Source organism: Aquarana catesbeiana, linkage group LG12 (genome assembly GCF_042186555.1).
Source record: "Aquarana catesbeiana isolate 2022-GZ linkage group LG12, ASM4218655v1, whole genome shotgun sequence".
Classification (NCBI taxonomy): Eukaryota; Metazoa; Chordata; class Amphibia; order Anura; family Ranidae; genus Aquarana; species Aquarana catesbeiana.
This window is the reverse complement of record NC_133335.1, coordinates 150,408,760-150,421,375: the sequence shown is the minus strand read 5'-3', so window position 1 is coordinate 150,421,375 and position 12,616 is coordinate 150,408,760. Positions and strand designations below refer to the sequence as shown.

The 12,616-nt window shown below is 39.5% G+C and overlaps 1 protein-coding gene across 2 annotated transcripts in view; it reads right to left on the bottom strand.

Moving 5' to 3' along the window:
* Positions 1 to 5,292: 5,292 nt before the first annotated feature.
* The window catches only part of ODAD4 (outer dynein arm docking complex subunit 4), a 151,385-nt gene continuing 144,061 nt past the window's right edge, over positions 5,293 to 12,616 (bottom strand). Inside the window, exon 12 of one of the 2 annotated variants that reach the window (XM_073607557.1) lies at positions 5,293 to 5,537. In XM_073607557.1, the coding sequence (XP_073463658.1) occupies positions 5,434 to 5,537 (104 nt within the window). In that variant the 3' untranslated portion in view covers positions 5,293 to 5,433. Of the gene's footprint in view, positions 5,541 to 12,616 lie in introns of both variants that reach the window. The other variant, XM_073607556.1, reaches the window with a different exon arrangement.

Sequence of the window (12,616 nt, the reverse complement as noted above, 5' to 3'; positions counted from 1 at the left end):
AAATAAAGGAGGCCTGGGATACCCTAATTTTACTAACTACTACAGAGCAGCACATTTGGCCAGTCTGTCCAAATACCATGCAAAACAGGAAATCCCATTATGGGTATTTATAGAGGCTTCAGAAAATGACCCTCTATTAATATCAAATTTATTATGGCTTGATCCTAAAGACCGCTTTAAAATTCATAATCCCATAACTAAACACTTCTTATCTCTCTGGGATAAACTAAAAAACCAAATATCAGTTACAATCTCCACACAATCCTCTCCTTTCTTTTATCAGAAATCCGGCCTTTTATCCGGCATGGATCTACCCAAATTCTTTTAAAGCTTGGACAACATCAGGCATTCAGACACTAAATGACTTCATAGCATCTAAATCATTCCTTTCATTCCCATCGCTTAGAGAAAAATATGATCTACCAAACTCTGAGATATTTAGATATCTCCAAATCAAAAATTTCTATACACCATTCCTAAAGGGGGATACACCATTATCCCAATTATCCATTTTTTAATCAATCTGTACAAAAGATCCATTTGCTAAAGGTACAATTTCATCACTTTATAATCAATTATATGGAGTAGCAAATCTTAATAGACCCTCTTACGTTCAGAGGTGGGAGGAGGACCTGGGACGAACTTTAGAAGACACGGACTGGTCTAACATATGGCTCACATCTAAGTCATCTTCACCCAACATCTTAGCACTGGAGACAAATTATAAAGTCCTAACTCGCTGGTACCTTGTACCCGCTAGAGTGGCAAAATATTCACCTAATACCTCAGCTCTTTGTTTTCGAGGATGCCCAGAAATAGGCACATATTTACACATATGGTGGACGTGCCCAGTAATCCAAACCTTCTGGAAGGAAGTCTTCGTGATTGCATCTAAAATATTTAAAAAAATAATACAACCAGATCCATATTTAACTTTACTTAATCTAAAGCCGGAATGGTTAACACTCTCTCAATTCAAACTTATGATCCAATTAATAACGGCTGCAAAACAAACAGTGGCCAAGGCATGGAAATCTCCTACATTGGTACTAGCAGAAACAATTCACAGAATGAATAATACAATGTCCCATGCTAAGATGGTAGCCATCGATCAAAATCAAATTCCAAAATTTGAAAAACTTTGGCATCCTTGGATAAAACAACAGTTCCTGTCAAACTTCAATGACTCTGTCCTGTTGCCATGGTAACAGATTAAATGACTTACAGAGACACCCATTCTAAGGCTTCAAAGAGAACTAAAAAGAATAATAAACTGAGGAGCGGGACAACCTTGTGGACCATACCTCTACCTTTCAACCCTTTTTCTTCTTTCTCTTTCCTTTTCTCCACCTTACGATTAAAGCTCATTATCAGAATTTATTTGACCTATATACACTCTACTTGTAAACAATATGTATAGTAGGTATAAATCATTTAAATACCTACAAAAGTAACTAAGGAAATGATATATATCTTTAATTTAATTTAGGTTTACGTGAACCCAATGTTTAATATTTGAAATTTCATGATATTTACCTACATAAACCCTACTGTAAAACAATGAGCTTACTTTATAGATCCTTGTAAACTTACTTTATGTATCTTTATAACATTGTATACTCAATAAACTTCTTTTGACAAGGAAAAATGACACAAGTCCATTTAAGTTCAACCAATAGAAAACAAATACATTAAAAAACCTTCATGTACACAATCCTTTTCAGAAGAAGGCAAAAACAATAAACAAAGCATGGTTCAATGATGGAAAAAATCCTTCCTGATCACCCAGAAGGCAATTGGACATTATTTCCTATATATGTAAAAAGAAAAAAAAAGAAAAAAAAAAAGAAAAAAAGGAGATTAAGGTCTGATGTGACCCCTCCATCCCTAATAGTGCACAAAAAAACAAGAGAAATAGCCCTGGGACTTTAGATGAGGTGAGAGAAGTTTAACCAATGTTCACAGCAAATACTGAGACAAAATCAATTTATTAGTTTCAAAATGTTATGTGACGGAGTGACGGGAGCTGAAGAGGCGGAACAAACAAAAGCCACAATACCATATTTACCATATCTCAGATAGTCCTTCATATTAACATACTCTAATAAGCTTAATTTATTTACATCTTTATGTATATATAAACTACATTTTAGAACCTTATACATTAAGCTCATTTTGCAATTATTATGCCCTCTGTTATATGTGCATCCTTGCAGACATTTTATAGACATGATTTTCAAGGGGCCAAGTGGAGACCGTAGTGAGAAATACCCCTATCCAGACCGTGCTGATCCTCCGGATGTTCCCTTGTTGTGGCTTTTGTTTGTTCCACCTCCTCAGCTCCTGAGCTGGATGCACTACATGACCGCCATCTTGATATCCAGTGTTTAGCGATTTATCTCAGCCATTCGGTAAGTATGAGGTCTCTGTTTCAGACCTCTCTTGCCAATCATTCCACCTGCCCCCATTTATCAACAATATACACCTATTGATCTGATCACTTACATTGCAGATACAACATTCATGCATCCGCCCCTGAAGAAGCGAGCAGGGTCTCGTGGATTGCATAGGGCCTTATTGATGCTTGTTTTATGCCAGTACATGCTGGGTATTATTGATGTCTGCATTATGTCTACATACTTTCCTGTCCATATGTATGTACATTTTATTTTCTTATTGTGTATGTGTATTTACTGGCCTAGCAACTTTCGAGTTTTATTGTTGCTCATTGATGTATAACACTTGTAATAAATCTTTGTATATTTAATTTCATCTGTGTTGTGTGCATTGGCTATTATGCCCGGTAACTCACGATCATTGTTGTTGTCGCTCCGTTACATAACATTTTGAAACAAATAAATTGATTTTGTCTCAGTGTTCGCTGTGAACATTGGCTAAACCTCTTTTACCTCATCTAAAGTCCCAGGGCTACTTCTCTTGTTTTTTTGTTACCTATATATGTTAACATCCAGCTCTTTTTTAAAACAAATTATTATTATTATTGTAATACACGATATACACGATTATAATACAGTACAATACAAAAGGTACAGGACGGCCCTGCTCATAGAGCTTACATTCTAAAGGGAGGGGGTGGTGGTACAAAAGGTAATAGCTGCAGAGAATGATTTGATGGGGGGGGGGCTCGGGGACAGTTGTTGTTAGGTGGGTGTGGAATAGGCTTCCCTGAATAAATCAAAGAATCTACTGAGCTGCCCAGAACTAGCTCTTGAGGGAGTCTATGCCACATTTTACTACTGCTCTTACTGTGAAGAAGCCTTTCTGTATGTGGAGGCTAAATCTCTTTTCCTCTAGACATATACTCACTGTCCACTTTATTAATTACACCTTGCTAGTACCAGGTGGGACCCCTTTTTGCCTTCAGAACTGCCTTAATTCTTTGTGGCACAGATCCAGCAAGGTGTTGGAAACATTCCTCAGAGATTTTGGTCCATATTGACATGATAGCATCACACAATTTCTTCAGCTTTGTCGGCTGCACATCCATGATGTAATTTTCCCATTCCACCACATCCCAAAGGTGCTCTATTGGATTGAGATCTGGTAACTGTAGAGGCCATTGGAGTACAGTGAACTCATTGTTCAAGAAACTAGTGGTGAGGTGATTTGAGCTTTGTGACATGGTGCATTATCCTGCTGGAAGTAGCCATCAGAAGATGAGTACACCGTAGTCATAAAGGCATGGACATGGTCAGCAACAATACTCAGGTAGGTTGAGGCATTTAAACGATGCTCAGTTGGTACGAAGAGTCCCAAAGTGTGCCAAGAAAATATCCCCCACACCATCACCACCAGCGTGAACCATTGATACAAGGCAGAATGGATTCATGCTTTCATGTTGTTTACGCCAAATTCTGATCCTACTATCTGAATGTCGCAGCTGAAATCGAGACTCATCAGACCAAGCAACATTTTTCCAATCTTCTATTGTCCAATTTTGGTGAGCCTGTGCAAATTGTAGCCTGTTTCCTGTTCTTAGGTGACAGTAGTGGCACCTTATGTGGGTTTCTGCTGCTGTAGCGCATCTGCTCCTAGGTTCAATGCGATGTGCGTTCAGAGATGGAATTCTGCATACCTTGGTTGTAACGAGTGGTTATTTGAGTTACTGTTGCTTTCTATCATCTCAAACCAGTCTGCTCATTCTCCTCCGACATCAACAAGGCATTTTTGTCCACACAACTGCCACTCACTGGATATTTTCAGACCATTCTCTGTAAACCCTAGAGATGGTTGTGTGTGAAAATCCCAATAGATCAGCAGTTTTTGAAATACTCAGACCAGCCCCTCTGGTACCAACAACCATGTCATGTTCACTTAAATCCCATTTCTTCCCCATTCTGGTGCTCAGTTTGAACTTCAGCAAGTCGTCTTCACCACGTCTAGATGCCTAAATGCACTGAGTTGCTGCCATGCGATTGGCTGATTAGCAATTTGTGTTACCAAGCAATTGAACAGGTGTACCTAATAAAGTGGGCAGGGAGTGTAAAGATTTAGAATGGCACTAAAATTACATTTCTGATACAAAGCATGAAAAAGTTATTTATTTATATCAACACTGAAAAGATTAACAACAAAACAAACAAAAATGGCTAAAATATAAGTGATAATAAAATAGAAGGGGAATCCGTTCCTATATCTGGTCTATCATTGTAGTTGAAGGTAAATCTAAAAGGAAATTGAACAACAAAAGTTGTATAGTATCTATCCAGCTTAAGAATTAATGCTGGTTTGAAGCCAAAGGGGTAGTCATACAAAATATTGATTTGATTTAGATTTTTCTTCTGTTCGCTCACTTTGCATTTTGTAAATTGAGAGAAATAAATAATGAAAATATATATTTTTAAAGCATTCTTACATCACAACATTTCTTCACACCTATGTAGCCAAAACAATGAAAATAGTACCGCTCGAATGCCCCTCCAAATCTGTGTCAGTTGGATCAGTATGTGAGAAGGTTGGTGCAAGACAGAATCAGCTTGTCAGGCTCCAGTAGACTTCAACAAAATGGTGCTCCCGGTTGCATAAATGTAAATGAGATGGTAAAAGATGGCTTCAGCTCCTGTTCGCCACCTGTAGATTTCTTCACACCCATTTAAAATATTTGCACAGCTCTGTGTGTGCTTATGTATATATATTTTTTATTATTTAATTAGACAGAGAGCATTATTTTTTCTCAGCAAAAATGTAAATTCAATTTAATACTGTTACATGTGCGACAAGAATTGCCAGTTTTATGTAAATAACGTAAATAATGCAAACTCGGAAACAAAAGATTGTAAATGCAATGTTTTATTTACATGTTCTTGCTCAATAAACAGACAATGAGCACAATTTACCATTGCACTGACATTCTGCTGTAATATACCCAAAGTAAATTAATTTTACATCCTCAGACTCCGTATTTAAGCATAATTATCTGGACTCTCTCTCCTGATTCTCTCCACTTGACATATGTTCTTCCTGATTCTCTCCACTTGACATATGTTCCCCTTGATTCTCTACACTTGATGCATGTTCTTCTAGAAGACACAAAAGGTGACACCATCAAAATCCAGCGTATATAACAAATGATAAACGCCTAGGTTTGTTTGCTTTCATGACAAGCAATCTTTCTATTATGTGCCATTCTAAAACTAGAATATCTATACAAAAGTATGCATGAGAGGCATGCACTGACTATAGACTTGTGTAACAGCAGGTGGGACCTTTTGCTGTACAACAGTATCTACAGTAGTAAAGTCTGCAGCAAAAGATCTTTGCAAAAGTAATCTACTTCCTGCTGAAGGAGCAAAAACAAAAAATCATCATCACAACTGATTTGTTGCTGTAAAGCAGGGGTCTCAAACTGGCGGCCCTCCAGCTGTTGCGAAACTACAAGTCCCATGAGGCATTGCAAGGCCGACAGTTACAAGCATGACTCCCACAGGCAGAGGCATGATATGGGACTTGTAGTTTCGCAACAGCTGGAGGGCCACCAGTTTGACAATCCTGCTGTAAAGGGATATGGAGGGATAGATCAGATGTCCCTTGATTAGATACAGCTCCAGAAAAAAAAAAAAAATGCAAACAACTACTATAATCACACTACTATGAAAACAAACTGTATGGTGCCCTTGAACTCTGGCATCCACACATGCAAGGAATTAAAGTTAAAGTGCATCAAAACTCTTAAAATGAAACACCTAACTGATTTCATGCCCTGGTCAATTTCTGTCTTGATTGCATAATGCTTTTTTATGTCATTTTCCAATTTAACACTGGTTTATGTAAGCATGTTGATGTCCTCCTACTATGTATCTTTCAGATTATGGAACCTAGTCTTGAGAATTAATAGAAATAGATTGATAAAAAATTAACCCCTAAATTAAAAATCTTTAACTTTTAACATGCCCCTAAACTCCTAACTTCTCTGTTAGCAATTACCTTAAAGTGGTATTAAACTGAAAAGCAAGAATGTATTATATTGCAGCTTACAATCCATTACGTGTGGTAAAAGCATTAGAGAGCATTATGGGTGTTTCATCACAGATTGCAGACACACCATTATTTTAAATCAACCTGACCCTCCCTGACAGACTTGCAATGAGAAGAAAAGGATTAACAAGGTACAGTCAGGAATGAGAACCTTTATGAGTAATGACCAAATATGGCCACCCTCATGTACAAATATGACTACAAACTATACATGAAAAAAGATTAAACTTAAACTGATATCACATGTATTACTAAAAACTAGCAAAGACCTAAAAACTATAACCCAAGGCACTTGGTGACCAAAAGCCAACTACTGCCTATAGCTTTAAATAAATCAATGAATCAATTAACATACAAATATAAAAAACATTAAATATGAAATATTAGCTTACATGTCACATGATATATTTGTACAGTACCAAAATCACAGCGTTTATATTCTAGGAGATATAACTGTGTACTAAACATAATAAAGCCATCACTTGCTATGTGTTTTTGCTGCCATTTTAAACTGGGCTGGGAATCCAAAGAGCAATCTAGCAATCCATAAGGGCAGAAAGGGGTGCAGACATTGCACATAAAAACAGAGAGCAAGTATTGCTGAAGTGTAAGCACGGACGGCACACATGTACAAAAAAAAACAAACTCAGCCTCAAAAGGCATAGTGACACATCCGATGTGAAGTGAAGCCTGTGCAAGTTGATAGACGTAGGAGTGGCCAGTTGCTATCTCTCTGTAGCGCGATCCTGCTCTCTGTCCTCCAGCGGCAGCTGCACAGGCTTCACATTTGATGCATCACATAGCCCTTGAGCTTTCCTACACGTGTGCCCTCTGTGCCTACAATTCTGAGTGCAATACTTACTGTCTGTCTTTTTGTGTGCAAGTTTAATAAAGGCATTACTACACTATGTAGCTTTTCTGCACCTTTTTTGGCCTTCTCCGTTATATATTACTAAAAAACTAAGCAATAGTACTACTGCTAACTCTGCACAGACCACAGTGAGAAATGTCTCCTGGTATAGGGTGTGGTGGACTCTCTTTGTCTGCCAACAGCATGTGAAGGGGGATTCACACTAAGGTGCAACTTTGGTGTGTTAGGTCCTCCTTGAACTACTGAAATGTTGCACTGCAGACAGCACCAGAGTGCAATATTTGGGACTAGTCAAGTGGTGAGTGTCTACTTTCAGGCAGAACCCAACATAGGTTTAATTAGAAGCGTCTGATGGAACACACTGCGGAATGAGTACAAAAACTTTATTGGATGCAATAAAAAGTTTATAAAAAAGTAACAATTGGCTAATGAGCCAAAATGGACAGAACCTTCACCAAAAATATAAAAATATTATGGGAACATTGTCACAATATAGATAAATAAAAACAGCCCAGGTTAACTTGCACACAAACATTCGCTTCTCACATACACGGGAGGGACTGGATGCTAAACAGTCTGGGAATAGGCTTCAAGTGACACTACATACTGGAGGAGCATACAGTTTAAGGATCCCTTAAATCAACAGACGAGACGAAAATGTCACAAACTCAGAGCCAAGAATACCTCTCTGAAGAAACAGCCACAGTAACCAGCAGTATGGGAAGAGCTGAGATGCACTGTCCAAAAATCATTCATATGGATGTATGCAGGTAAATCTCGGATGGGAACGGTATAGACATTGAAATCATTAATAAAAGAGCCTACAGGTGGAGATAGATTATCTCTAGTATGTGAAGCTGCAGCAATATATTGGTGTGAGAGTCTCTAATCTTAAACGCAGTGGGAAGATATAGAAGCGGGACAAGCCGTCCCATAGACTAATCTTACCCGTCACGTAGCCTGCTCCAATGGTCCGTCTGTGACCTTGAGATCACCACCAGAAGGCTCACAGGGTCTCCCAATTAGGCTGTCTTGCATTCCATGACATCGTTAGAGTAAACCTCATCCAGGTATGCATTACTTGGAGCGATTCCACCCCGGGACTGTCCGTGATACTGTGGTGCTCAACCGGTTCCGTGCTTAGCAGAGTGAAGCGAAGGATGGATCCACATGGGTGCGGCAAGAGAGCCGGGCGGTAGGACCCCAAGATGTCAATGCATTTCGCTCATAAGAGTGGCAAAAATATGAATGCAATCTATACACGAGGGAGAACCTCTGGGGGAATCTAGGATGGAAAAGGACATGGGGGTCCTAGTAGATGATAGGCTCAGCAATGGCATGCAACGCCAAGCTGCTGCTAACAAAGTAAACAGAATATTGGCATGCATTAAAAAGGGGATCAACTGCAGAGATAAAACGATAATTCTCCTGCTCTACAAGACTATGGTCCAGCCGCACCTGGAGTATGCTGTCCAGTTCTGAGCACCAGTCCTCAAGAAGAATGTACTGGAAATGGAGAGAGTATAAAGAAGGGCAACTAAGCTAATAAAGGTTCTGGAGGATATTAGTTATGAGGAAAGGTTGCGAGCACTGAACTTATTCTCTCTGGAGAAGAGACGCTTGAGAGGGGATAGGATTTCAATTTATAACTACCGTACTGGTGACCCCTCAATAGGGATAAAACTTTTTTGCGGAAGGAAGTTTAACAAGACACGTGGCCACTCATTAAAATTAGAAGAAAAGAGGTTTAACCTTAACCTACGTAGAGGGTTCTTTACTGTGAGAGCAGCAAGGATTTGGAATTCCTTTCCACAGACGGTGGTCTCAGCAGGGAGCATTGATAGTTTAAAAAAAACTATAAGATAAGCACCTGAACAACCGCAACATACAGGGATATACAATGTAATACTAATGTACTGTAACTCCGTAATACTCACATATAATTACACACATAGGTTGGACTTGTGTCTATTTTCAACCTCACCTACTATGTAACTATGTAACTCTGTGAGCTTCGTCAGAACAATGCAATGGGCTTCTTGGCATGCTTATAATGGGAATACTCCTCCCCTTTCAACATTCCTCACTTTTAAAACGGCCACTGGATTACTTACAGCTATAGTGTCACAATTAAAATTCTAATTCGTTGAAACAGTGTTATTACAGTTCAAATCTGTGATAATACTGGTATCACTACTGCACAATTTAACCAGTTAGATAATTCATCTACGGCATTCATACCAGGCAGTCATATTATAAAAGAAGATAAAGCAAAATTCACAGTTCCAAAATAGAGGAGGAGATTGTTGAGAGAGTAAACCATCATATAAATGTCCTATCGATAATAAGGAGCACCTAATCCTACTCCTTAAATACCACATGAATTGTAACCATATATAAATAGTTACTACTGTGCTGGTTTTAATGTTTTTACCGTATAAATACCAATCTGAAAAATGAATGTTCAAGAAACATTTGTAAGCTTAGTTCAGTGTTTAACCCTTTCGGGATCATGGTACGTTACCTAAAGATCCATTCCTTTTCCTTCCGCAGAAGCACTTTGTCATAGTCACCTCTGCGGTTGGGTAAGGATAAGGCAAAAAAGCCCCTTACTAAAATCCATCAATGGAGGAATTATGAAACCTCTCAAAATGTTGTGCAATGGGACCCCATTTTGAGTTGTCCTTATCCTTACTTTTTTGTATGTTCCTAATGCTGCACAGATGTTCACCAATACGTACTCGTAACTGTCATTTGCTCTTGCCAACGTATAGTTTTTTGGCATGGACATTCAAAAATGTATAGGACCTTTTCTGTACTGCAATTGATAAATTCTTTAATTTGATAAACCATCTCATTATCAGCATCGGTGAATTTATCTGTGCGTACTACATGCTGACAGACATGGCAGTGGCCACATGAGACCTTAGGTCGGGGGATGTTCATCAGCCAGTTGTAAGATGGAGTGCTTGTGAATTCTGAGTGCACCAAATTATCTTTTAAGTTCCTTGCTCTCCTAGAGACCAATAATGGTCTTGGACCGACAATATTCAAAAGAACGGGAGATCTCGTCAAGATCGACCAATGTTTGGCCAAAATTGACCGGACCTTCCCCCATTGTGCCCCATAGCATGTAATAATTCATACTGGAGAAATTTGCTGTGTAGTGGCTGTGTGGTACAGATATTGTGTCTTTTGGGGGGTAATAAGATCGCTACGCTTGGTTGATGAGGCCTTCCTGCGTGCATGCCTGATGTTTTTATGGGAATATCCCCTTTGCCTGAATCTTTGATATAGTGACTCTGACTCAGATTGATAGGCAGTCTCATTTGAGCAGTTTCTCAGAATGCGGAGGAACTGGCTAGTTGGGAGTCCCCTGATTAATGATGGGAGATGGTGGCTGGAGGCCAAAAGAAGCGTGTTGGCTACAGTAGTTTTTCTAAATGTTCTGGTCTCCAGCCGACCACTGTCAATGGCAATCAAAAGGTCCAGGAAGGGCAGGGTTTTGAGGTTCCATGTATATGTGAGCCTGATATTTTTATAATTTGCATTAAGCTCAGACATGAAACTACTGTACCCCTCCATTCCAGACCATGAGGATGTCATCGATGTACCAAGGTACATCGGTGACTGGTACATCAGGAACTCCTCCCACCACCCCCCGTGGAGACAGGCGTATGCAGGTGCCCAAGGCGCCCCCATAGAGGTCCCCCTAATTTGTCCATAGTTTTTCCCCATGAACTGAAAACAGTTGTGAGGGCAAATTCCAAAAGTTCCAGAATTAACCAATTCTGTGATGCCATGGTGGAATATTTGATTTTGAAAAAGTGGGCCACCGCAGCCATCCCACAGTGGTGAGGGATGGAGGTATAGAGGAACTCCACATCAATACCAACGAGTATAGCACCCCCCTGTACCTCCACCCCAGCTATTCTAGTTAGGACATTACGTGTGTCCCGAACATAGGAAGCTAATTCCATTACAATTCCCTTGATCAGGGCATCCAGATACTTCCCAACTCACTCCAATGGTCCCACAATAGCAGAGATTATTGGGCGCCCAGCGGGGCTGGTAATGCCCTTATGAACTTTGGGAATAGTGTATATGGTGGGGATATTAAATACATCTACACTTAAATAATCAAAATTCTTTTCTAGTAAGAAGAGAAGTCTCAAACGCAAGAAGGAGCTTATAATTAAGTGAACCAATAACTAGTGGGAAGGGGTTAGTCTCAAGTTTGGTATATGATGATTGATCTGATAATGGTCTTAGAATCTCTTCCTCATAATTCTTTTCAGATAAGAGGAGGACATTCCCTCCCTTGTCACTGGGCTTAATAATCAAATCTGGAGCTTCAGTGAGTTCTCTCAGGGCAACTCTCATCTAATTTTGTTAAGATCCTCCTCCACTAAATCTAGGAAAACCCCCAGCCAGCAATTCTTCCTGAATTGTGGCATCTTAATGGATCGAATAGTAAGATTAGCCGGTCTCCTCCATGGATCCTCAACTGGGATCTCCATTTCATCATAGCTGGGGTTCTCCTCGAGTAGTGAAATGAGATCTTCCTGTGCCTGTCTATCCCCGGGGATAGTGCCCTTCACAAAATCTTGGTTTGATGGATCAGTCAGAGGTACACTTTCCGAAGAAATAAGGATACATCCTTGAAGACCTCAAACTGATTCATCTTGCTAGTTGGAGAAAAGGAGAGGCCACGGCGGAGGAGTTTTATATGTCCATCTTCAAGTTTAAAGTTTGAGAGGTTAATTATATCTATATTTTTATCACCTTCAGATTGAGATGCCACCACAGCCTCAGAGTCAGTCAATGATGTTTCTGACTTCTGGTGGCTGTTTTATGCTGCTCTCTGGTAATATTCCTGTCTCCTCCTCCATCTTTTCCGTTTTGGTTTCTCCTTTGGGAAGCAGTGGGCTTCAAAATTTCCCATGAGGGGGTCTCCCTTTCATTCGACAGGGGTCTCCTCCTTTAAAAAAGTGACTGAACGATGGTCATCCTGATCACTCTCAGACGTGTGGGGACCTCTGCCTGAGAAGTGGGAGCGATACAGTTGTTTTTTGGAACTACTGCATTCGGAATCCACTGTAATATCAAAACACATCTCCTCTAGTCATCCAAGTCCCATTGGAATTTAGACTGTTTAGTAAGTTTAAGGTTTTTCTGCACCTTATCAATTTCTTTCACAGTTCATTATACTTAATAAAGTCTGGTTTATCACTATAGGGTTTAAGTAGG